At 39.0% G+C, this 22,761-nt stretch overlaps 1 protein-coding gene across 2 annotated transcripts in view; it reads right to left on the minus strand.

Moving 5' to 3' along the window:
• CDK19 (cyclin dependent kinase 19) overlaps positions 1 to 15,448 on the minus strand; it is a 149,234-nt gene extending 133,786 nt beyond the window's left edge. The window contains exon 1 of one of the 2 annotated variants that reach the window (XM_030316158.1): positions 15,124 to 15,448. In XM_030316158.1, the coding sequence (XP_030172018.1) occupies positions 15,124 to 15,251 (128 nt within the window). In that variant the 5' untranslated portion in view covers positions 15,252 to 15,448. Of the gene's footprint in view, positions 1 to 14,055; positions 14,353 to 15,123 lie in introns of those variants that run through there. The other variant, XM_030316161.1, reaches the window with a different exon arrangement.
• Between the last annotated feature and the right edge of the window lie 7,313 nt (positions 15,449 to 22,761).

Below are 22,761 nucleotides of genomic sequence, written 5' to 3' on the forward strand. Positions count from 1 at the left end.
TACTTAACCGGTAGAAAACACCAGGAGAGAAGTGGAAGGAATTGGAGGAAGGTGGTCAAGAGGTACAGACTTCCAGTTATAAAATAAATAAGCACAGGGACAACACCATGACTATAGCTAACACTGTTGTGTATGATATACAAGAAAGTTAAAAGAATAGTTCCTAAAAGCTCTCATCACAAGGAGAAATTTCTATTGTACCTTTATGAGATGATATAGTTAAATACACCTATTGTGGTAAATCATTTCACAATACATATAAATCAAACCATTATGCTATACACCTTACCATTATGCTACATACCTTATTTTTTTAAGTTTTGTTTATTTAAGTAATCTCTGTACCCAATGTGGGACTCAAACTCACAACCCCAAGATCAAGAGTCACATGCTCTCCCAACTGAGCCAGCCAGGCACCCTATGCTATACACCCTAAACTTCTACAGTAATATGTGTAAATTATTTCTCAATAGAACTGGAAAAAAAAAAAAAACAGGAGATAAATATTCCAAAATATTATCAATGCTCATCTCTGAGTGGTCTTATTATGAGTGATTTATGTTTTCTCCTTTATGTTTCTATAATTCCTAGCCTTTCTTGCACGAACACATATTGGATTTTTTGTTAACACATTGATTTTTATAAGATAATAAAAGATATATATATATTTTTAAGATATTTGCCATTTTTTATGCCTAGCTGGCTCAGTCAGTAGAGAATGCAACTCTTCGTCTCAGGTTCATAAGTTCAAACCCTCTTTAGGTATAGAGTTTACTCTAAAAAGAAATAAATATTTATTAAAAAACAAAAAATAGGGAGCACCTGGCTGGCTCAGGTCAGTGGAACTTGCGACTCTTGATCTCGGGGTCATGAGTTCAAACCCCACTTTGGGCATGAAGCCTACTTAAAAAGAATAAATAAAATTTTAAAAAATTAAAAATAAAAAAAAATTTTTTACGGTATTTGTCTTTTCCCCATAAGTTATATATACTTACAGTTTAAATGTTTTACCATTTTAATAAGTAATATAAATATATTAAAATAATATGTATAGGTATTTTTCAAATAATACACGAGTATATACTTTTTTCAAAAAGTCTTCCTGTCAACCCAAATTTCCTTCCTGTAGACAATCACTATTAGCAATTTGTTGTGAATACTTCCAGTCTCAGTTTTTGCAGTCTGAGATGACATCTCATTTATCCTTGTATCCTCGCATCTATGGCACAATACTTGGCTCACAGAAAGGAATCAAATGATAAATAGTAAACAATGGAATAATGAAAATAGCCAGAAAAATGAAGACAGATGAAAAGAGATAATAGGTGGACAGAAGATAGACAGATGGATAGATGGATGAAAATTTGAATAGAGATAGGTTGATGAATATGTGAACAGATGAATGTTGAGAATTTACTATTAAAGTAACAGTAAAACCAATATAATTTCTCTATATATGAAAACAGAAAAACATTTCCATTATCTTGGTCTAGCACTCAGATTATAAGAAAAATATTAAGAAGGAAAAACTGAAAGGGGCGCCTGGGTGGCGCAGTCGGTTAAGCGTCCGACTTCAGCCAGGTCACGATCTCGCGGTCCGTGAGTTCGAGCCCCGTGTCGGGCTCTGGGCTGATGGCTCGGAGCCTGGAGCCTGTTTCCAATTCTGTGTCTCCCTCTCTCTCTGCCCCTCGCCCGTTCATGCTCTGTCTCTCTCTGTCCCAAAAATAAATAAACGTTGAAAAAAAAATTAAAAAAAAAAAAGGAAAAACTGAAAACAGCACATGGTACACACACAAAAAATAACTTAAACACTAAAAACAAGCTAAATATTAATAGGGAATTTATTTACTTTATTAAACCAATGCCCTGTTGAACTTAGGCAGTTAGGCTTACACTGAATAAAAGAATAGCAATCTCAATAAAGACCAAATTGGTAATCTAGAAGATTCAATAAAGGGAATCTTCCAGAATGTAGAGAGAAAAAAGAGTTGCAATTTTTGCAAATGAATTTAAGAGATATGGAAGACAGAGCCTAAAAGGTCAACATTTCCTAATATGTATATTTGAGGAAGAGAACAAGAGAGGCAACAGAGGAAGAAGGAAAAATAAATAAATAACAGGTAATAAAAATTGCCCTAAACCAAAGACAAAAGAGAAAGCTCAATAAAGATTCCTAAGAAACCGGCAGGATTGGAAAAGGGGAGTCAAAGAGTAGGGGATCAGTTAGGAAGAGTCCAACTGGACTAAATACCACTTTTTACCTGTGAAGTTCAAATTATATGAATGGGTTATCTATTCAAACAATAAATACTTTGTTAAAGATGCAGAAAACCTAGCCACATAAATCAGAAAAAAAAAAGACCTACATTTTTGTTTTTATTTTTTTTAATATTTATTCATTTTTGAGAGAGAGAGAGAGACAGCGTGAGTGGGGGAGGAGCAGAAAGAGAAGGGGACACAAAATTCAAAAACAGGCTGTCAGCACAAAGCCCAAAGAGGGACTCAAACTCCCTGACCACGAGATCATGACCTGAGCTAAAGTCGGGCACTTAACCAACTGAGCCACCCAGGCACCCAACCTATATTTTCTAGGTAGACTTTGGTGAAATTTTAGAATGCATAAAGTAAAAAATCCTGAGATTGCAGACAAGCTTCCAATAAAGAAACTTCCCATAAGCAACAAGAAATAAATGAAGCAATAGTTTCGGGTTCTGAGGCAAAAATTATTATTTTTTAAACATTTATTTATTTATTTTGAGAGAGAGAGAGAGAAAGTGGGGAGGATGGGCAAAGCCAGAGGGAGGCATGGAATCCCAAGCAGGCTCCACACCATCAGCACAGAGCCTGATGTGGGGTTCAAACTCATAAACTATGAGATCATGACATAAGCTGAAATCAAGAGTCATGTGATTAACCAACCAACTGAGCCACCCAGGGACCCCTCAAAAATTATTCTTAAAACTATAAATTCAGCCAACCTATTAATCAAGTATGAAGTCAAAACACATTATCAGACACACAAGAACTCTGAATATGCACACAAATCCAAATGAAAAAGCAACTCAAAAAGATGTCCTCATCCTCAACAAGATATTAGCCAATTGGATCCAACAATACATTAAAAAATTATTCACCACAGCCAAGTGGGATTTATACCTGGGATGCAGGGCTGGTTCAATATCCACAAAACAATTAATGTCATTCATCACATCAATAAAAGAAAGGACAAGAACCATATGATCCTCTCAATAGATTCAGAGAAAGCATTTGCCAAAATACAGCATCCTTTCTTGATAAAAACCCTCAAGAAAGTAGGGATAGAAGGAGCATATCTCGAGATCATAAAAACCATATATGAACGACCCAAGGCTAATATCACCTTCAATGGGGAAAAACTGACAGCTTTCCCCCTAAGGTCAGGAACAAGACAGGGATGTCCACTCGCGCCACTATTATTCAACATAGTATTGGAAGTCTTAGCCTCTGCAATCAGACAACACAAAGAAATAAAAGGCATCCATATCGGTCAGAAGGAGGTCAAACTTTCACTCTTTGCAGCTGACATGATACTCTATATGGAAAACCCAAAAGATTCCACCAAAAAACTGCTAGAGCTGATTCATGAATTCAGCAAAGTTGCAGGATATAAAATCAATGCACAGAAATCGGTTGCATTCCTATACACCAACAATGAAGCGACAGAGAGAGAAATCAAGGAATCAATCCCATTTACAGTTGCACAAAAAGCCATAAAATACCTAGGAATAAATCTAACCAAAGAGGTGAAAAATCTATACACTGAAAACTATAGAAAGCTTATGAAAGAAATTGAAGAAGACACAAAAAAATGGAAAAAGATTCCATGCTCCTGGATAGGAAGAACAAATACTGTTAAAATGTTGATACTACCCAAAGCAATCTACATATTCAATGCAATCGCTATCAAAGTAACACCAGCATTCTTCACAGAGCTAGAACAAATAATTCTAAAATTTGTATGGAACCAGAAAAGACCCCAAATAGCCAAAGCAATCTTGAAAAAGAAAACCAAAGCTGGAGGCATCACAATCCCAAACTTCAAGCTATACTACAAAGCTGTAATCATCGAGACAGTATGGTACTGACACAAGAACAGACACTCAGATCAATGGAACAGAATAGAGAACCCAGAAATGGACCCACAAATGTATGGCCAGCTAATCTTTGACAAAACAGGAAAGAATATCCAATGGAATGAAGACAGTCCCTTCAGCAAATGGTGCTGGGAAAACTGGACAGCGACATGCAGAAGAATGAACCTGGACCACTTTCTTACACCATACACAAAAATAAACTCAAAGTAGATGAAAGACCTAAATGTAAGACAGGAAGCCATCAAAATCCTCGAGGAGAAAGCAGGCAAAAACCTCTTTGATCTTGGCCACAGCAACTTCTTACTCAACACATCTCCGGAGGCAAGGGAAACAAAAGCAAAAATGAACTACTGGGACCTCATCAAAATAAAAACCTTCTGCACAGTGAAGAAACAATCAGCAAAACTAAAAGGCAACCAACAGAATGGGAGAAGATATTTGCAAATGACATATCAGGTGAAGGGTTAGTATCCAAAATCTATAAAGAGCTTATCAAACTCAACACCCAAAAAACAAATAATCCAGTGAAGAAATGGGCAAAAGACATGAATAGACACTTCTCCAGGGAAGACATCCAGATGGCCAACTGACACATGAAAAAATGCTCCACATCACTCATCATCAGGGAAATACAAATCAAAACCACAATGAGATACCACTCACACCTGTCAGAATGGCTAACATTAACAACTCAGGCAACAACAGATGTTGGCTAGGATGCAGAGAAAGAGGATCTCTTTTGCATTGTTGGTGGGAATACAAGCTGGTGCAGCCAATCTGGAAAACAGGATAGAGGTTTCTCAAAAAACTAAAAATAGAACTACCCTACGAACCAGCAATTGCACTACTAGGCATTTATCCACAGGATACAGGTGTGCTGTTTCGAAGGGACACATGCACTCCCATGTTTATAGCAGCACTATCAACAATAGCCAAAGTATGGAAACAGCCCAAATGTCCATCGATGGATGAATGGATACAGAAGATGTGGTATATATATACAATGGAGTATTACTCGGCAATCAAAAAGAATGAAATCTTGCCATTTTCAACTACATGGATGGAACCGGAGGGTATTATGCTAAGTGAAATTAGTCAGTCAGAGAAAGACAAAAATCATATGACTTCACTCATATGAGGACTTTAAGAGGCAAAACAGATGAACATAAGGGAAGGGAAACAAAAATAATATAAAAACAGGGAGGGGACAAAACAGAAGAGACACATAAATATTGAGAACAAACTAAGGGTTGCTGGAGGAGTTGTGGGAGGAGGAATGGGCTAAATGGGTAAGGGGCATTAAGGAATCTACTCCTGAAATCATTGTTTCACTATATGCTAACTAATTTGGATATAAATTTTTAAAAATAAAAAATGAAATAAAAAAAAATGTCCTCAATTGAACCAAAAAAAAAAAAATCCAAGAAAAAGCACCTAAGAGATATAAAGAAACACTATTAGCTAAGTATGATCCAGATACTTGAAGGGCAAAAGAACTTAAGAAGACCCATTAGGCCTTAATACCTGGAAGACCAGCAGCAGTTATTTAATGCACAAGATTACATTTCCTTCTCCATGGATCTCAATATACTAACTCATCCCGCAACAAATACTTTCACAATCATAATATTTTAAGGCTATTAAATGGTTTTCAGTGTTTACTGTTTAGAATCAACTCATAGACAAAAAGCAGGATGCTATAAATGTCTACTTTAAAAATTGGGAGATAGAGAAAAAAGAGTAAGAGAAATATATCACTTTTCTTAATATCCATATCAGGAAGACAAATAGTATCTAAACTGATAAATCAAGAAAAAGAAATCTGGGCACCTGGCTGCCTCAGTTCTGTAGAGCATGAGACTCTTGATCTTGGGGTCATGAGTTCAAGCCCCATGTTGGCTGTAGAGATTACTTAAAAAAAATTTTTTTTAAATAAAAACAGGTTTAAAGCCTCTATAAGAAGGGTGTGTTTCTCCTTTAGAAAGACTTATTATATCAGAAATTAAAGATATTTTAGGACACCAATTATTTTTTTAAAAAGAATAAAAGAAAAAAAAGAAAGAAAAAGAAATTTAATGGAATAGCTGGCTAGCTCAGCTGGTAGAGCATGTGACTCTTCATGTCAGGGTCGTGAGTTTAAGCCCCAGGTTGTTGGGTGTAGAGATTACTTTAAAAAAAGAAAAAAATGTTAAAAAAAAAAAAAGAATAAAAAAATTTTTAAAGAAAGAAAGAAAAAGAAATTTAATGGAGTGCCTGGCTAGCTCAGTCAGTGGAGCATGTGACTCTTGATCTCAGTCCTGTGATCAAGCCCCACATTCAGCGAGGAGCCTAATCAAAATTAAAAAAAAAAAAAAAAAGACTTAAGTTTATGATTGAAAGTTATAAAAGTACTTGCCACAAAAAATGTAAAATAACAAAGGCAATAAATTTGAATGTTGAGATGGGAAATTGCTCAGCTTTTCTAATGGAAAATCAACAAAAAATGCCTAAAGTTGGTAAATCAGAACATAGAATTATATGCATATTATTTTTTACATGCATATTATTTAAAGTTATACTAGTAAGCACCAGCAAAACTTAAAACAGAAACAGTCAACACTGGCTATCTTTGAAAAATGAGGGAAGCTTGGGAGTGGACAATAAGAAGGAAGACTTTTACTTTTCATTTTATATATAGTTTAACTGTTAGAGTTTTTTAAATCATGTACAACTATTATCTGATAAATTTTAATAGCATAAAAATAAAAATATTTCCACTTTGACAAAAATGTATAGATCAAAAGATTGCTGAGAAATCAGTGAACAGAACTCTGGTTTTATAAGTTACGTAAGTTCAAATTACATATAATTTCTTCAGAAAAAAAGGAAGCTCACATATTTTTAAATTTGCGCCTAAATCCAAAACAACTGGATTCACTCAGTGTCTAAGTCACTCTTAAAATGCAAGTATAATAATTACATTACAAAAGGGAAAGAGAAAAAGGAAACTAACTTTTGTAAAAAGCAACACACTTTGTGCCCCAGATCACAATCCTAAGGAGAATAACTTTCCCACAGAAAGATGCAACTAGCCCACCTATAAGGCAAAAGTTTTACCTTACTTTTCCAGCAACCATGAACTCACCTTTCTGTCCAAATGTATATATCTACAAAATCTGCAAAATAGTTTGCCATGACACGGTTTTGGTCTGTGGTCACAATAAAAACAAAATTAAATCCATTTCTTAATCACGTTCCACTTGGTAACTGAGATCATCAGCAACAAAATCTCACAGAAATAATATTTTTAGATAGAAAACACACAACAGGTTTAAAGCCTCTATGAGGAGGATGTGTTTCTCCTTTAGAAAGACTTATTATATTAGAAATTAAAGATATTTTATAAGGACACCAATTATTTAAGGACTTTACAGGTTTTTACTTCTCTTTGATCATTCACTCACTTTTGGATAAGAATTCACACCCTCAATAAAAAAACTACTGCCGCACACTTGTATCCTGAATTACATCCTGTCTTCTCTCTTGAGACTCTCTTTTATCCTGCACAATGCATGCTCAAAAGGGCTATTACAGGAAGTGTTGAACTATCAGCTATTTATAAATGGACAAGAATCTTCAAATAGCTTTGTCGGCTACCTCTTCTTGGTTCTAGCCCTTAAAAATTACCTGCTTTTTAAAGAAATAGTCATGTTAGTAATTCAAAATATTAAAATGCTCTCTTTAAAAAAATATATATCTTGTTCCTTTGTTTTGGAATCCAAAAGCAGCACTAACATACAGTCCCAACGTCACAAGAGAACGAACAGGCTGATCTTTATATACACATTAACCAAGCAGTCTTACTCTCATCGTTTACCACCAAGAAAATTTCGAATTGTACTATATTGCCTTCAAGTCTTCTATACTGATGTCTAAACCTCATTACACTAGTTAAGCATTTTGCAAACCAAGCACACAGTTTAACATCACATATTAATTTTTTACCCAGCAATTCAGTCCAAACATATAGTACACAAAAGTAAAATTACTTAATTCATCAATACTGACACCCCTATCAAAAAAACCTTTCCATAGATCTACTTTTTGCCTACATAAAACTCAGAGGCAAGCCTTTCTCATGCTGCTAAAACAGTAACTTGTATTTCCTATAGAGACTAATGATTTAGAACTCATTTTTATGTATGAATAATTATTTTTAAAGCCTTTAAGGAATAAGACTTCCTTATTCTCAGCCCCATTGTTTTCAATCTTTAGTGATTTATATCTCATATATCACCATATTAGCAAATCATTTCAAGCCAATACTTCCAAAGGTAAATAGCTTACAGGAGTTTAAATTAGCTACACTAATACACACAAAAACTGTACCTACTAGGTACAGTTCACTACAGTGTTAGTACTAGCAAAAGACTAGTAACAGCCTAAATGTCCATCAAGAGGGATAGTTAAGTAAATTATATAAGTCAATACAGTGGAATACAAGTGAAACTATTATTAAGAGGAACCAGGCATCTCTGCATATCAATTATGTAATGATCTTCAAATTACATTTAAGGTGAAAAAAATATAGAGAAATGTACAGTAAACTATTTACCATTAAATACACACACCCCAAGAAAATGTCTAAAAAGGAAAACCGAGAATGGCCGTCTTTAGAAAGGGAAAAGGGTGGTTGGGAAAGGGAAGGCTTACTACCACATTGTATATCTTCTTATGCACATGCACGTACTACTCACTGAACAACATTCTTTTTTTTTTTTTAACAAAAATACTTTTTTCAAAAAGTGATCAAATATCCTTGATTCCATTCACAAATTGACAGTTTATGGATTCGAGTATCGGTTTGCATTATCAAACTGTTTCAGCCTCAAAATTCTGCCTGTAACTGAAAAGACATGAGCTTTGTGCGGGTTTTGGCAGAAAAGAGAAAAAAAAAAAAAGAAAAGACGTGGGCTTTCCTATTTCATTTGTCCACACTGTCAATTACACATTTTTATTAAAAGGTCTCTTCAGGGGCACCTAGCTGGTTACGTCAGTGGAGCATGCAACTCTCGATCTCAGGGTGCTGAGTTCCAGCCCCACATTGGGTGTAGAGATTAACCAAGTTTAAAAAAAATTAAAATGTCACTTCATGGATTTGAAAATTATAAATGTGTTGCTAAGCTACTTGTCCCCAAGACTAAACTTTCCGAGTCCAACATCACAGCTACTAGCCAGTGTCTCAGTCACAGTAATCACATTCCTTGAGCCACATATGGCTAGTGGCTACCATACTTTACAGCATAGACGCACGTTCATCATTGCATGAAGATCTATTGGACGTCACTGTTCTAGACTAAGCAGGGCAAACTACAGCCTGCCCGCCAAAGCGAGCTCACCACTTGGTTTTATAAATAAAATTCTATTGAAACACATTCTAATTTGTGTTCATTTACACATTTGTCTGTGGATACTTTGACACTACAACAGCAGATTCAAGTAATTATAACATATACTGTATGGCCCCCAAGGCCTAAAATATTTAGTATCTGCCTCTTTGTAAAGAAAGTTTGTCGACCGCTGCTCTAAACAATCAAATTTTATTGAAAATATTTCTTTTCCCGGGCTTCAAAAAGTTCTTGTAATACATAAATGAAGAACCAATTAAACATAAACCAATGTTTATTTGATTTACCAAGTGCTAAAGATACTAAATTTATTAACATAAACCCATAAGATCAATAAATTTCGTAAAATATGTTCGAATGCCTACATTTTTTTTTAATGTTTATTTACTTTTGAGAGACAGTGCGAGAGCAAGGGAGGAGCACAGAGAGAGAGAGAGGATTCCAAGCAAGCTCTGAGCTGCCAGTGCAGAGCCCAACATGAGGCTCCAACTCACAAACTGTGAGATCATAACCTGAGCCAAAGTCGGATGCCTGACCCACTGAGCCATACAGGTGCCCCAAATGCCCACAATTTCTAAGCATCTCTATAAAATAGATAGTGAAAGCAAAGAACACAAGATTTCTATAATAATTTTACAAGAGCTGGCCTAAAAGGGAAAAATGCTTAACTCAAAACAATTACATACGTTCCTTATCAATCTACTAAAAGAAATGTATCAACTGTCTTAAAAAGCAGCACATAATTTCTTAGAAAAAAAATTATACTAGATCTAATTAGTGCTATGAAATTATTTATGGTAACCACTTATGTCACATCACTGCATTGCAGGCTTTCAAAACAATTACTGAAGGGGCACCTGGGTGGCTCAGTCGGTTAAGCATTTGACTTTGGATCAGGTCATGATCTCACAGTTCATGAGTTCAAGCCTTGTGTCAGGCTCTGGGCTGACAGCTTGGAGTCTACAGCCTGCTTCAGAATCTGTGACTGCCTCTCTCTCTGCCCCTCCCCCACTCATGCTCTGTCTCTGTCAAATAATAAATGTTAAATTTTTTTAAAAAAAAACAAAACAATTACTGAAAACATCAGGGCAGTATTACCAATGTGGGACCTTTTTTTTTTTTTTTAATAAAATTTCTGAGTGTCCATTATATGCCAAACTCTGTACAAGACTCTGGAAATAAATGATGACCCATTTGTAGCTAACAGTTTATGGGGCAGATTAATATTACTTATAGTGATATTATACACCTAAGAACAAAGAGGGGCACAAGCACAACTAATAAAGTGAATAAAGGAAGGCTTCTAGAAGAAAAGCTATCTGAATAGGGTACTGAAGTATGAGCAGGAGTTGGCCAAGTTTATGGGAGTGAGGAGAAAAGGGAGGGAGGAATGGCAGAGCAATACCACTTTACTTTGAATGTAAAAAAAAAAAAAAAGACATGAAAAAGACTTAGTAAGTGCTAAAAAATGCTACAGAAACATGGCTTGCACCAACTCTGGGAGTTGGTGGCAAGTATAAAGGCTATAAAGACGAGAAAAACTTTAGGATCCTAATGCAAATAGCTTTATATGCCAAAGTAAGGAATTAAAATTGAATATGATGGTTTGAAAGATAGAGAATGTAGTTTTCCAAGATGTTTCATGATTGATTTTATTTGCAGAAAAATGACCCTGAGCAACTTGGATGTTGGACTATCACAAGGAAAGACTAGCCTAACAGCAGAGACCAATTCAGCTACTATGCAAAAATGGTGGGGTTTTTTTTTTTGAAAGATGGTGGCCAAAAGTAATGATAATGAGGATGAAGAGAAACCTGATGAAGAAAAGCAACTACACATGGTAGAATCTATAGGCTGGCACTCCTACTTTTTTTTTTTTTTAATATCCATGCAATATTTTCCCTTTTCCATATTTGTTGGTATAGATATATCCTTTGCATGGAAAAAGCTTATACAATAAGTTTGTCAAAACTGGAGGTTTAACATGGCCTTTTTGGGTTTTCCCCGTATGGTATTAAGAAGTAGGACACATTAGAAAATGCAACAACTCAGTCAGGAGAGCTGGATTCCTACTATCTTGTAACTTCTGTGAGGCTTGTCTTTGCTGTGAGACTATGGGCATGATAACCTCTAAAAGCTCTGGATTTCTCATTTGTAAAAAAGTGAGACTAAATGATCTAAAACTCTTGAAAGTTCTAAAATGCTACGATCACAGTGCTACATCTATAATCTTTGTACATTCCCCTCCCACACACACAAAAAAATGCAAATACAATCGTCTATTCTAACTACAAACCAAATATGAAAAATCCATCAAAGCCAGGCAGATAGGTCCATACCTATTATTTACCTGTATGTATCCATATGTACCTACACTTATTTGTGAAGGATTTTATGACATACATTAAGATGTGTAATCACCAATTACTCATCTAAAACTTTATACACTAAGATGTATAGTCACAAACTACTCATCTGAAACCCTAAGGCAAAACTGAAACTGTTAAGATGTCAGCCATTTCACTTTCAATTATGAAGTATCTTTTAAAGACATCTCAAAAAGGAGTAATCTTTTATTGGAGTGGTTCAAAAGACTAAATGAATGTCTGCAAAATTGAATAGTAGTATTGTTTGGTGTAACAGTTTTCAGACATATTATCCTATGGAATCATGTTTGTTTGACTCTTATTGACAAAAGAACCTTTTAAAATATTCCTTTATCAATCAAAGCAAAGTTTTTCAAATTTGAGGAATATGGTCTTGAGATTTGTAACCATAAACTGTTATATATCCTTTTTTTACAAATTTTAAAAGGAAAACTATTACAAATTCTTGTTCATACTAAAAAGTCTAGAAATATTCTGAACTTGTTTCTCAGGAATAACATTTAAGCCTGATTTATTTAAAAAGGATGGTTGGGTCAAAAGATTCTCTTCCTTCAAAACAAAAAGAACAAATGACATTTTTATTAAAGGTGAAAAACCCAAATGTAATCTTTCATTTCCACTGTCACAAATTTACATAGTATAATTAACATAGCCCAAGTTAAAGTCATTATTTTAATGGAAATATCACTCTAAGATTTTTTTAAAAGGTAGCACTAAACTATAAACAGAGGCTTTTCTTTTGTAAGTTACATTACTTCCAGTGTTTCTTCAAAAGACCCAAATGATTTTGGTTATATACTACATTATATACATCAGAATAACTTCTCTTAAATGTACGCACGTGATTTCTTTCTTGCTCCCTAAAGTAGCGTTATACATTTTTTTCTGAATTAACCAAAATAAATTCCGGAAAGAGCTAAACTGTAACTAACCATGATCAGAGTGTAAAATCTTTACTATGCAAGTCTGCATCACAATTTAGAACCATCACTAAAAACTTTAAAAACTTTTTGTTCTTTAAAATCATTGCTACCAACCCACAAGAGATGTGCTATTAACATAAAGCCTCAAATCTCAACTAGACCCCTAGTCCAAGGAAACCTACCTTTATAATGATTTTTCTTAGAATATAGTGATATCAACTAATGCTTTCAGATCCTAAAAATTTCTTTAAAAAGCATATTTTGAAGATACACAGACTGATCTTACTCTATTAAAGAAACTTTATTAATTCTAATCAAACAAATTTCACTCAAGAAAGTGCAGTCGAATCAAAAACTTTATTAGAGGGGAAAATATTCAAAAAGAACAATTAGAAGCAGGAATTAAATTATGTTTTTTGTTTTATCCCATGCTATCAAAATACAATTCAGAAGCAGATTTTTCTTAAAAGTTGCCTACTAAAAGGAAGTTATTTTAACAACAAAAAAAAAGAAAATACATTTAAAAAATTTCAAATCAAGTACATTATAAAGTTAGCATGAGGAGTATGAAAAACACCACATATAATTTGTTTTGTAATGCCAATGTCCAAATAGGAAAACTAGATGTGCTTTCCCCAAATATATCTGATAATATTCCCACAGAAACACCAGTATAACAAGTAAATATTCCAAAAACAAAATACAAGTTAATTTTAAGTATCTGACATTCCAAGATATTCATTCAAGGACACCTGGCAATTAACTAAAAGAATTATGAGCGAAGTTTACAACTGACTACTATGGAGCCCTTTCAGTTATAAGACCAAAACTACTTGCAGTAACAATCCTTTACACGTGTATAGTACCTTGTGATTTTCACCATACTTTATGATAAAACAATTTGTAAAGTTGTGTTTTCATTCTCTATGAAATTAGCACACACACCTTAACAACTTTCGTCGAGTTCATAAATCAACTATATCAATTACAACACAGTGCGCAGAACGTTAGGCAGCATTTCAAATCTTATTAATGTCATTGTGACTGATATTCACTTTATTCAGAAATGTTCCGCTAGGATGCTAAAAACTCTCTTTCTCATACTTTTTGACCGTCTTTGAAATCTAAGCGGGACAGGTAGATAAATGTTCCTGGGATCCCTTACTCTGGGGGAGGAGAATTCCTCCCAGGAAGGGCGGTGAGCAGGTGATTGGTTTAAACCTACCCTTCGCCGGCAGCTGGTTCCACCTGTCCTAGAGCCCGTCTGCCCTACAGGACGAAGGATAGGCGTTCTCAATACAGAATCCAGCTCGCCATCTCCTAAGAGAACAATCAATAAAGGCTTCCTAAGAGGTTACTAAGGTTCTCCCTCAAATCCCAGGTAAACAAAGATTCAGGCCCAGATCTCTGTCACTCTGCATTCCGTTCCGGATAATCTAGGTGCTGGATAAACCCCAGCACGCAGTCATTTAGCCAGGGGATGGAGTGGAAAGCAGAAGAATATCCAACGGGGGGGGGGGGGGGGGGGGGGGGGGGGGGGGGGGGGGGGGGGGGGGGGGGGGGGAATACGAGTTACCAAAAAACTAGGCGAACTCTGAAGTTCTGCGGGCAAAACGCGGTTAGTCTCCGAGGAGGTCCTACATTCGAGTTAAAGTGCGGAATTCAGAATGTGAAAAAGCGAAATCGGGGCGAATGAGCAGGGATCCAGAAGTCGCCGGGTATAGACAGGGACGCGGGACTACGCTGAGAAGCCAATGGGCTGGCTAGCCCCAAGGGCAGAGATGCGCGGTGGGTCAGACCCTAGAGTCTGGCTAAGACCCCAGCCGCCCGACCAGCTCCTCCGCTAGGTTTCAAACCGCCGCCCCCGGGAGGCGCTTAGCCGATTGGAAGTTCCACAACGACCGTCACCAGCCCAGGGCCGGAGCGGCAACTCGGCAAAGCTCTCCCAGCCCTCGGCGTCTCCCCAAGAGACCAGACCCCACAAACTCCACCTCCAGCCGAGGTCCCAACTCGAGTCCCGCCGCCAGCTCCATGCACGCGGAAGGCGCCCTCCGGAACCGGACCGACGCCCCCCGACTAGGCTGCTGCCGCTGGAGTTCGAGGGGCGCGACGGGGCCGCGCGGGGAGGGCAGTCAGAACCCGCGTCCCTCAGTCCGCGCTGGGACGCGGCCCCGCGACCACCTCCGCCTCGCCCTTCGGGAACGGCCCGACCCGGCTCCAACCCACCCATCCCGCGCGGTCGCGGGCAGGGCGAGGACCCGAGCGAGCCTACTCCCCCCGCCCCTGCTCTTACCCATCTTTCCGCCTCGCCTTGTAGACGTGCCCGTAGGTGCCGCGTCCCACTTTGCACCCTTCGTACTCAAACAAATCCTCCACCCGCTCCCGCTCCGCCGCCAGCTTCGCCTTGAAATCATAATCCATTGTCTGCTTTCCCCATAGAGGCACCGGGACGCGGGGGCCGCCGCCGCTCAGTCCCTCCTCCTCCTCCTCCCCCCGCGACCGCCGCTCCACTTCTCCAACAGCCGCCTCTCGGGCGCGCGCGCGCCGCCCGCCGCCCCGCGGTCCGCCTTCAGCAAGGGACTCCTCGGCGGCCGCGGCAGCCACCTACTCCACCTCCTCCTCCTCCTCCTCCTCCGCGGCGGCGGCGGCGGCGGCGGCTCCCGCAGGCAGCCCCAGTCCCGCCTCCCCCCTTCATTTCCTTGTTTTGGAACCTGGTGGGCCGCGCCGCGGCTTCCTCGAGCTCATTAACCAACCATCCCGCCCACCTCGAGGCCGCGGGAGCTGCGGGGAAATGTAGTTCCGGAGGCTACAGGAGCAGTTCAGTTTTGCCAGCAAAAGAAATACAGCACCCAGGATGCTTTGGGCCGCTACAGCCCCGCCTCCACAAGGCATGCACGCCTGCGCACTGGGGCTGCCCCTCCCCCTCAGGTAGCTCCGGACTGCCAGTTCCTGTGAAGGTAGAAAGCTCAAAGTTACTGTATTCTTTCTGCGAGTCTTTGGGAGCTGGTGGAAAGAAGGCCCTTGTTCCAGTATGAGGAAGGTACTCCAGTGTAACTGCCCCCGGGCTAGAAGGAAAGTGGAAAGTATTTAACAAGTGCTTTGCTCAGGAGTTTGCTCCAGTGGTTTGAGAGGCGAGGGCTGTGGTTAGGACAGTTGTGCTGCAGATTGTTTGTTTTTCTGTGGCAATTGGTCCGCCCGTTGCCCCGCCCCCTTCGCCCAATCTCTCATTGGCTGAGACTTAGAGAATGACGTCCTCCTTGGTGCGTGGGTATCCCCAGGCTTTGGCTCCTTTCCCGTTCTTGATTGGTAATTGGATGTGCTCGGTTGTTCCTGATAGGTTAATCTTTTTTCTTTACGATGCAAAAACGGTATTTCAAAAGCTGAACCATCAGCGGTTTCCTAGTTCTAGCATCCGTCTGAGGAGAACTTCTGAACCCTCGCAGCCAATCATCCTTTCCCTCGCGCTCTAGTCATGGTCTCCTCCTACACTGTGCGGTTCCCATAGCCAAGGTTTGGCCATCTGTCTAAGGACAATTAAAGTGCCAGGATGCATCGTTTTAAAAACAATCATCAGGGTTGGATTGTAAAAGATTTTTTACGGTCTATGCATAATGATGACGTTCTCCTAGAATGTTTAAGAAAGTTTCCTTCATCAAGGTGAACATTGATTCATTTAATTGTTGCATACTTAACGTGTCAGATGCTTGGGATACAATCCTAAACATGATTGGTGCTAGGATGAGACTAATATACCACATTTATTGAGAGCAAAAAGGAGGAAATGGTCACTTTTATCTAAAGTGATAAGGAGGGGCACCTGGGTGGCTCAGTGGGTTAAGGTTAAGCTTCCCACTTCAGCTCAGGTCATGATCTCATGGTTGGTGAGTTCGAGTTCGGTTGGCATCTGGTTCTGTGTTGACAGCTCAGAGCCTGGAACCTGCTTCAGATTCTGTGTCTCCCTCTCCCTTTGCCCCTCCCCTGCTCGTGCTCTGTCTCTCTCTCTCAAAAATAAGTAAACATTTAAAAAGTTAATAATAATAAAAATAAAGTGGTAAGGAGAATTAGTAGTGACCTGCCTGCTAGGTTTTGGCAGAAACCTGGAAAACTTGGAGTGTTGGGGAGATCATTTATTTCTGATAAATTTCCTGAGAAACTAACTCAGATCGTGAAGTCAATCGAAAATATCTGAGTATATGAGTGTCTCTTATTTCCAGGAACTATGATAAGTGCTGGAGATACCAGATGAAAATGGGTCTCTTTCCATCGGAGAACTAAAACCTATTGAAGAAATAAACATGCAAGCAAATTAAAAATAAACTATGTGGGTACAGAGAGCAATAGTAGAATAGGAAGAATTCTAGAGGAGTCAAGCTAGGCTTCACAACAGAGGGAAATTTTGAGCCAAAATTTAAAGTACTTTATGTGAAGGGCAAGTAGGCAAGTAGGGAGCAGAAATTATTTAAGGCAGGATGGCTGAATCATATATCATGAGAGAACATGATATATTCTGAGAAATGCAACTAGTTTGAATGTTACAGATTAAAGCAGGGAAAGGGGATATCTAAGAAGAGATTGGACAGATAAGTAGAGGTCAAATTATGAAAAAATATATATATATTTATATATCTAGTGGAAGTTTTAGATTTCATCATTCTATAGGCAATAGGAAACCATTGAAGACTCTTGAGCTAAAGAGTAATATAATCAGTGTCGTGATTCAAAAACTCCTCCTGACAACAGTGTTCAGGATAGATTGGAAGAAGATGAGAACAGTAAAGAAGTTACTGCCTTGGATCATCTGACTGGCTCAGTCGGGAGAGCATGTGAGTCTTGATCTCAGGATCTTGAATTCAAGCCCCACGTTCATTATGGAGCTATTTAAAAACAAAAAGAAGAAGAAAAAGAAGCTATTCCCTTAATACTTACAAAATACAGAGATTAAACCATCAAGTGGCAGTGCTGATCATAAGAAAAAGACAGATACCAGAATTATTTATGAATCAAACTCAACAGAACCTGAGGATTAATTAAATGTGGGTTTAAGGGAGAGAAAATAATCTGAAATGACTTACAGGGTTTTGACTTCAACAATAAGGGAAATAAAGGAATAGGAGCAAATTTTAAGAGAAAAATGATGAGTTTCATTGGGGCATGTTGTAATTGAAGTGCTTGTGGGGCATCAAGATGGAAATAACAAGTAAGTATTGGGGTGCCTGGACGGCTCAGTCAGTTAAGCATCTGACACTTGATTCCAGCTCAGGTCATGATCTCATGTTTTGTGACAGCGTGCTTTCTCTCTCTCTCTCTCTCTCTCTCTCTCTCTCTCTCTCCCTCCCCCTGAAAATAAATAAATAAACATTAAAAAAAGAAATAACAAGTAAGCAGATGAATATTGGTACCTGCCAACAAAAAGTCTGTATAGATTTGGAAATCATCAGTATGTGACGGTGGAGTGTGGAGAACGTTTATCCATTGGTTGCTGGGTTTTTTTTTATTTTTTTTAAATGTTTATTTATTTTTGAGAGAGAGACACACAGAATGCAAGCAGGAGAGGGGCAGAGAGAGAGGGAGACACAAATTCTGAAGGAGGCTCTAGGCTCTGAGCTGTCAATACAGAGCCAGACGCGAGGTTCGAACCCACAAACCCTGAGATCATGCCCTGAGCCGAAGTTGGAGGCCCTGTTGGTTGCTGTTTTTAAACATGGAGTTTTGCATTCATTTTATCCTCAAAATATTCCTATTAGGTATGTTGATTTAGAATTCTTATTTTACATATGAACAAACTGAGACAACTAGTAAATTGCAGAGCCAGGGCTTAATGAATATGTACTAGGGAGTGAGTGGAAGGTAGGAAAATGTGTAAGTAAAAAATCAAATGTAGGTTATGAAAAGGTTAACTAAAAAAAAAATCAAAAGCTTTGGGTGCCTGGATGGCTCAGTCAGTTATGCATCTGACTTTTGATTTGGGTTCAGGTCATGATCTCACAGTTGATGAGACTGAGCCCTGTGCTGACAGCAAAGAACCTGCTTGCGATTCTCTCTCCCTCTCCCTGCCTCTCTCTCTATCTCAAAATAAATAAATAAACTTTAAAAAAAAAGCTTGACCACACGCTGTGTTACTAAGGATATGAGGAAACAGTCTCCTGCCTTGCTGGTGGAATACACGTTCACAAAATATATACCAATATATACATTAGATTTTGATCTTGGCAGCCTCTATCATTCTTTAATTTTTTTTAACGTTTATTTATTTTTGAGACAGAGAGAGACAGAACATGAATGGGGGGAGGGTCAGAGAGAGAGGGAGACACAGAATCGGAAGCAGGCTCCAGGCTCCAAGCTGTCTGCACAGAGCCCGACGCGGGGCTCGAACTCGTGAACCACGAGATCATGACCTGAGCCGAAGTCGGACGCTTAACCGACTGAGCCACCCAGGCGCCCCTTGGCAGCCTCTATCAAAACCACATAGTAGTTTCCTACAATTATACTCCTTGTGGTAGATACTATGATATGTCTCTCATAATGGACAAAGTATGGCACATCCTTCATTGGATTATTATGCAGCCCTAAAGATAATATGAAGGCTATGAAATATTCCTCCCAGATGTCTTCCCTGAAGGGAGGATCCAGCTTCTAAGCCCTGAATCTAGCACTGCATTTGCAATGAGGCCAAACTCTCCATGGGCTGCTCCCAGCCAATGACTGAGCACAGCAGGAAGTTCACAAAGGTCCACTCCTGCAGGATACAGGATTCCTCTGATGTGTGACTTTGTCTTAAGGAATCCCCAGGTTTAAGCCCATCTGAAACTTTTTTAGAACTATGGTGCAGTCTTAGTCCCTGCCTACCCCAACCCTCATGCCTTCCTTCCATCCTTCACAGGGCTCAGATCAGCATCACTATCTGATTCATCTCCAGCTGCCTCCTTTTCTCTCTCAAAGGCATTTCCTTTAGTAAGTCTCTTGCATGTCTAATCCCATCTTGGCACCTGCTTTCCAGAAGACTTGAAACAATGAGAAAATTGTTTAGACACTGATACGAAAAGACCTCCAAGACATATTTTTAACTGAAAAAAAAAAAGCAAGAATCAGAAGAGTGTCCATAGTATGCTAAAATTTTTATACAGAAGGAAAAATACATACTTGCTTGCATATGCCTAAACCAATATCTAAAAAGACCACAGGAAACTCTTTGCTCAGGGAAGGGAAACTGAGAATCAAGGATAGGAGACAGAATTTCTAATGTATGCTTTTTTGAATTCTGATCCAAGAAATGTTGCCTTTTCAAAAGGTAAATAAATAAAATTTAAATGAAAAAAAGGGGTGCCTGGGTGGCTCAGGCCATGATCTCACAGTTGGTGGGTTCGAGCCCCGCTTCAGCTCTGTGCTGACAGCTCAGAGCCTGGAACCTGCTTCAGATTCAGATTCTGTGTGTGTGTTTGTGTGTGTGTGTCTGCCCCTCCCCTGCTCGTGCTCTTTCTCTCTCTCTCCCTCTCTCAAAAATAAATAAACATTGGGGCGCCTGGGTGGCGCAGTCGGTTAAGCGTCCGACTTCAGCCAGGTCACGATCTCGCGGTCCGGGAGTTCGAGCCCCGCGTCAGGCTCTGGGCTGATGGCTCAGAGCCTGGAGCCTGTTTCCGATTCTGTGTCTCCCTCTCTCTCTGCCCCTCCCCCGTTCATGCTCTGTCTCTCTCTGTCCCAAAAATAAATAAACGTTGAAAAAAAAAAAAATTTAAAAAAAAAAAAAAATAAATAAATAAATAAATAAATAAACATTAAAAAAAAAACTTTATAAATGAAAAAAAAGTAGGAGCTTGGCTGAGAAAGGAGGAGGATAGGATTTTACCTATTTTACCTCAGGAGAGGTTCAGAGTTTGGTTTTGTTATTAATTAGTTCATTTTTAATAGGAGAAAGAAGCTTTTCATATACTGGGGGCAAAGAACCGGTAGAGAAAGAAAAGGTAAAACTATGGGAAACATTGGGGCTAAAATATGGAGCTCCTAGAGAGCAAAATCCAAACAGAGGTGGCTTCACACAGAAAGGAAGAAATCATCTTCCGAAGGTGAGTGGGGAGAGTAAGATTGGGCCCACATGAAGAAGAGGGTATTGAAGAGCTGACAGAGTCATAGCCCCATTATAATAAAAATAAAAACTTTCCTATATGACCTAGGAGAATGATCAAATATAGAGAAGGAAAAGCAATGGGGCACCTGGGGGTCTCAGTTAGTTAAGCATCTGACTCTTGATCTCAGCCCAGGTCTTGATCTCAGAGTTGTGAGTTCAAGCCCTGTTTTGGGCTCTGTGCTGGGTGTGAGGCCTACTTTAAAATTAAAAAAAAAAAAAAAAAAAAAAAGCAATGGGGCTTGAAGTAATGGTGGTCTTGATATATTTTTTGGCAAGTAAGCAGAGTGAGAATGAAAGCTAATATTTATTGAATCCTAGGCATTTTATATAAATTAGCTAATATGATCCTTACATCCATCCTATGAGGAAGATATGTATTATCTCCATTTTACAGATTAAAAAAACCCCAGAAGTTCTAAAAAGATAATTTATAGTGTTACTATCACTGATAGGATTTAACCCCAGGTTTCTATGATACTGAAGAACAACACTGCCAAGTATTAACTGTCCCATTTATCAAGATCAAATGATCCTACTGAGACATTCCGTCCTCTTTGTCTTAAACTCTACTTCATATTTGTTACAATTACTACCTCTGCTTCCTTTACTTCATATTTGATTGATGTCATTTATCTATTTCTGTTTCTCAGTGCACAGAAGAGTCATAGGGCTTATGCAATGTAGAGAATGAGCATTGCCACAGCCATTGAGATGTTCATTGTCTTAGTATGTTAAAGAGCCCTCCCTTCCTTGCCTTTGCTCTTCCCCCCCCCCCCCCCAAACAGCAACAGATCTCTGGCCTACCAGATTTCAGAGTATGAATTCCCATCTAAATACCTGTTACTCTTCTGGGAGCCATGTTCAGACTATTTAAACATTGATTAAAGATCTGAGAAGAAAGCTCTTTTTATTTTTTTTTAAGTTTTTTTTTTTAAGAGAGAGAGAGAGAGAGAAAACATGCTCAAGCAGGGGAGAGGGGAAAAGGGAGAGAGAGAGAGAGAGAGGGAGAAAATCTTAAGCAAGCTCCATGCTCAGCACGGAGCCCAACGTGGGGCTGGATCCCACAACCGTGGGATCATGACCTGAGCCAAACTCAAGAGTCGACGCTCAACCGACTGAGATACCCACACACCCTGAAAGCTCTTTTTTTTAATAGTTTTTTTTTTTTATTTATGTTTATTTATGTTTGAGAGAGAGGAGCAGAGAGAGAGGGAGACAGAAGATCCGAGACAGGCTCTGCACTGACAGCAGTGAGCCTGATGTGGATGTGGGGCTCGAACTCACAAACCACAAGATCATGACCCGAGCCAACATCAGACATTTAACCGACTGAGCCACCCAGGTGCCCCCGAAAGCTCTTTTTAATAAGGATGGTCTAAGCTAAAAGGCTGGTGGAGAAACAGATTCTAGTCTCTTTTGTACAGACTCGGTGTCAGGGAAGCTGAAGAAGAGGAATGGGAGGCAATGGGGTTAAGAATCAGACCTCTTCTTGCTAGATCGGGGTATAGACTGAACTAAGGGAGGGATACCCACCTGCTGCTGATAGGGCATGGGAAGAGCTGGATGCCTCTGTCAGATTAGGACTGCTGTAACAGAGTAGCATAAAACAACAGGAATTTATTCCCTCACAGTTCTGGAGTCTAGAAATCAAGGTGTAGGCAAGGTTGGTTCCTTCTGAGAGAATCTGATACATGCCTCCCTCCTAGTTTCTGGTGTTTGCCAGTAATCCTTGGCTTTCCTTGGCATGTGACAACATAACTCCAATCTTTGCCTCTGTTTCCACATGGCCATCTTCCATCTGTGCCTGTG

The sequence above is a fragment of the Lynx canadensis genome, chromosome B2 (assembly GCF_007474595.2).
Source record: "Lynx canadensis isolate LIC74 chromosome B2, mLynCan4.pri.v2, whole genome shotgun sequence".
NCBI classification, from domain to species: domain Eukaryota; kingdom Metazoa; phylum Chordata; class Mammalia; order Carnivora; family Felidae; genus Lynx; species Lynx canadensis.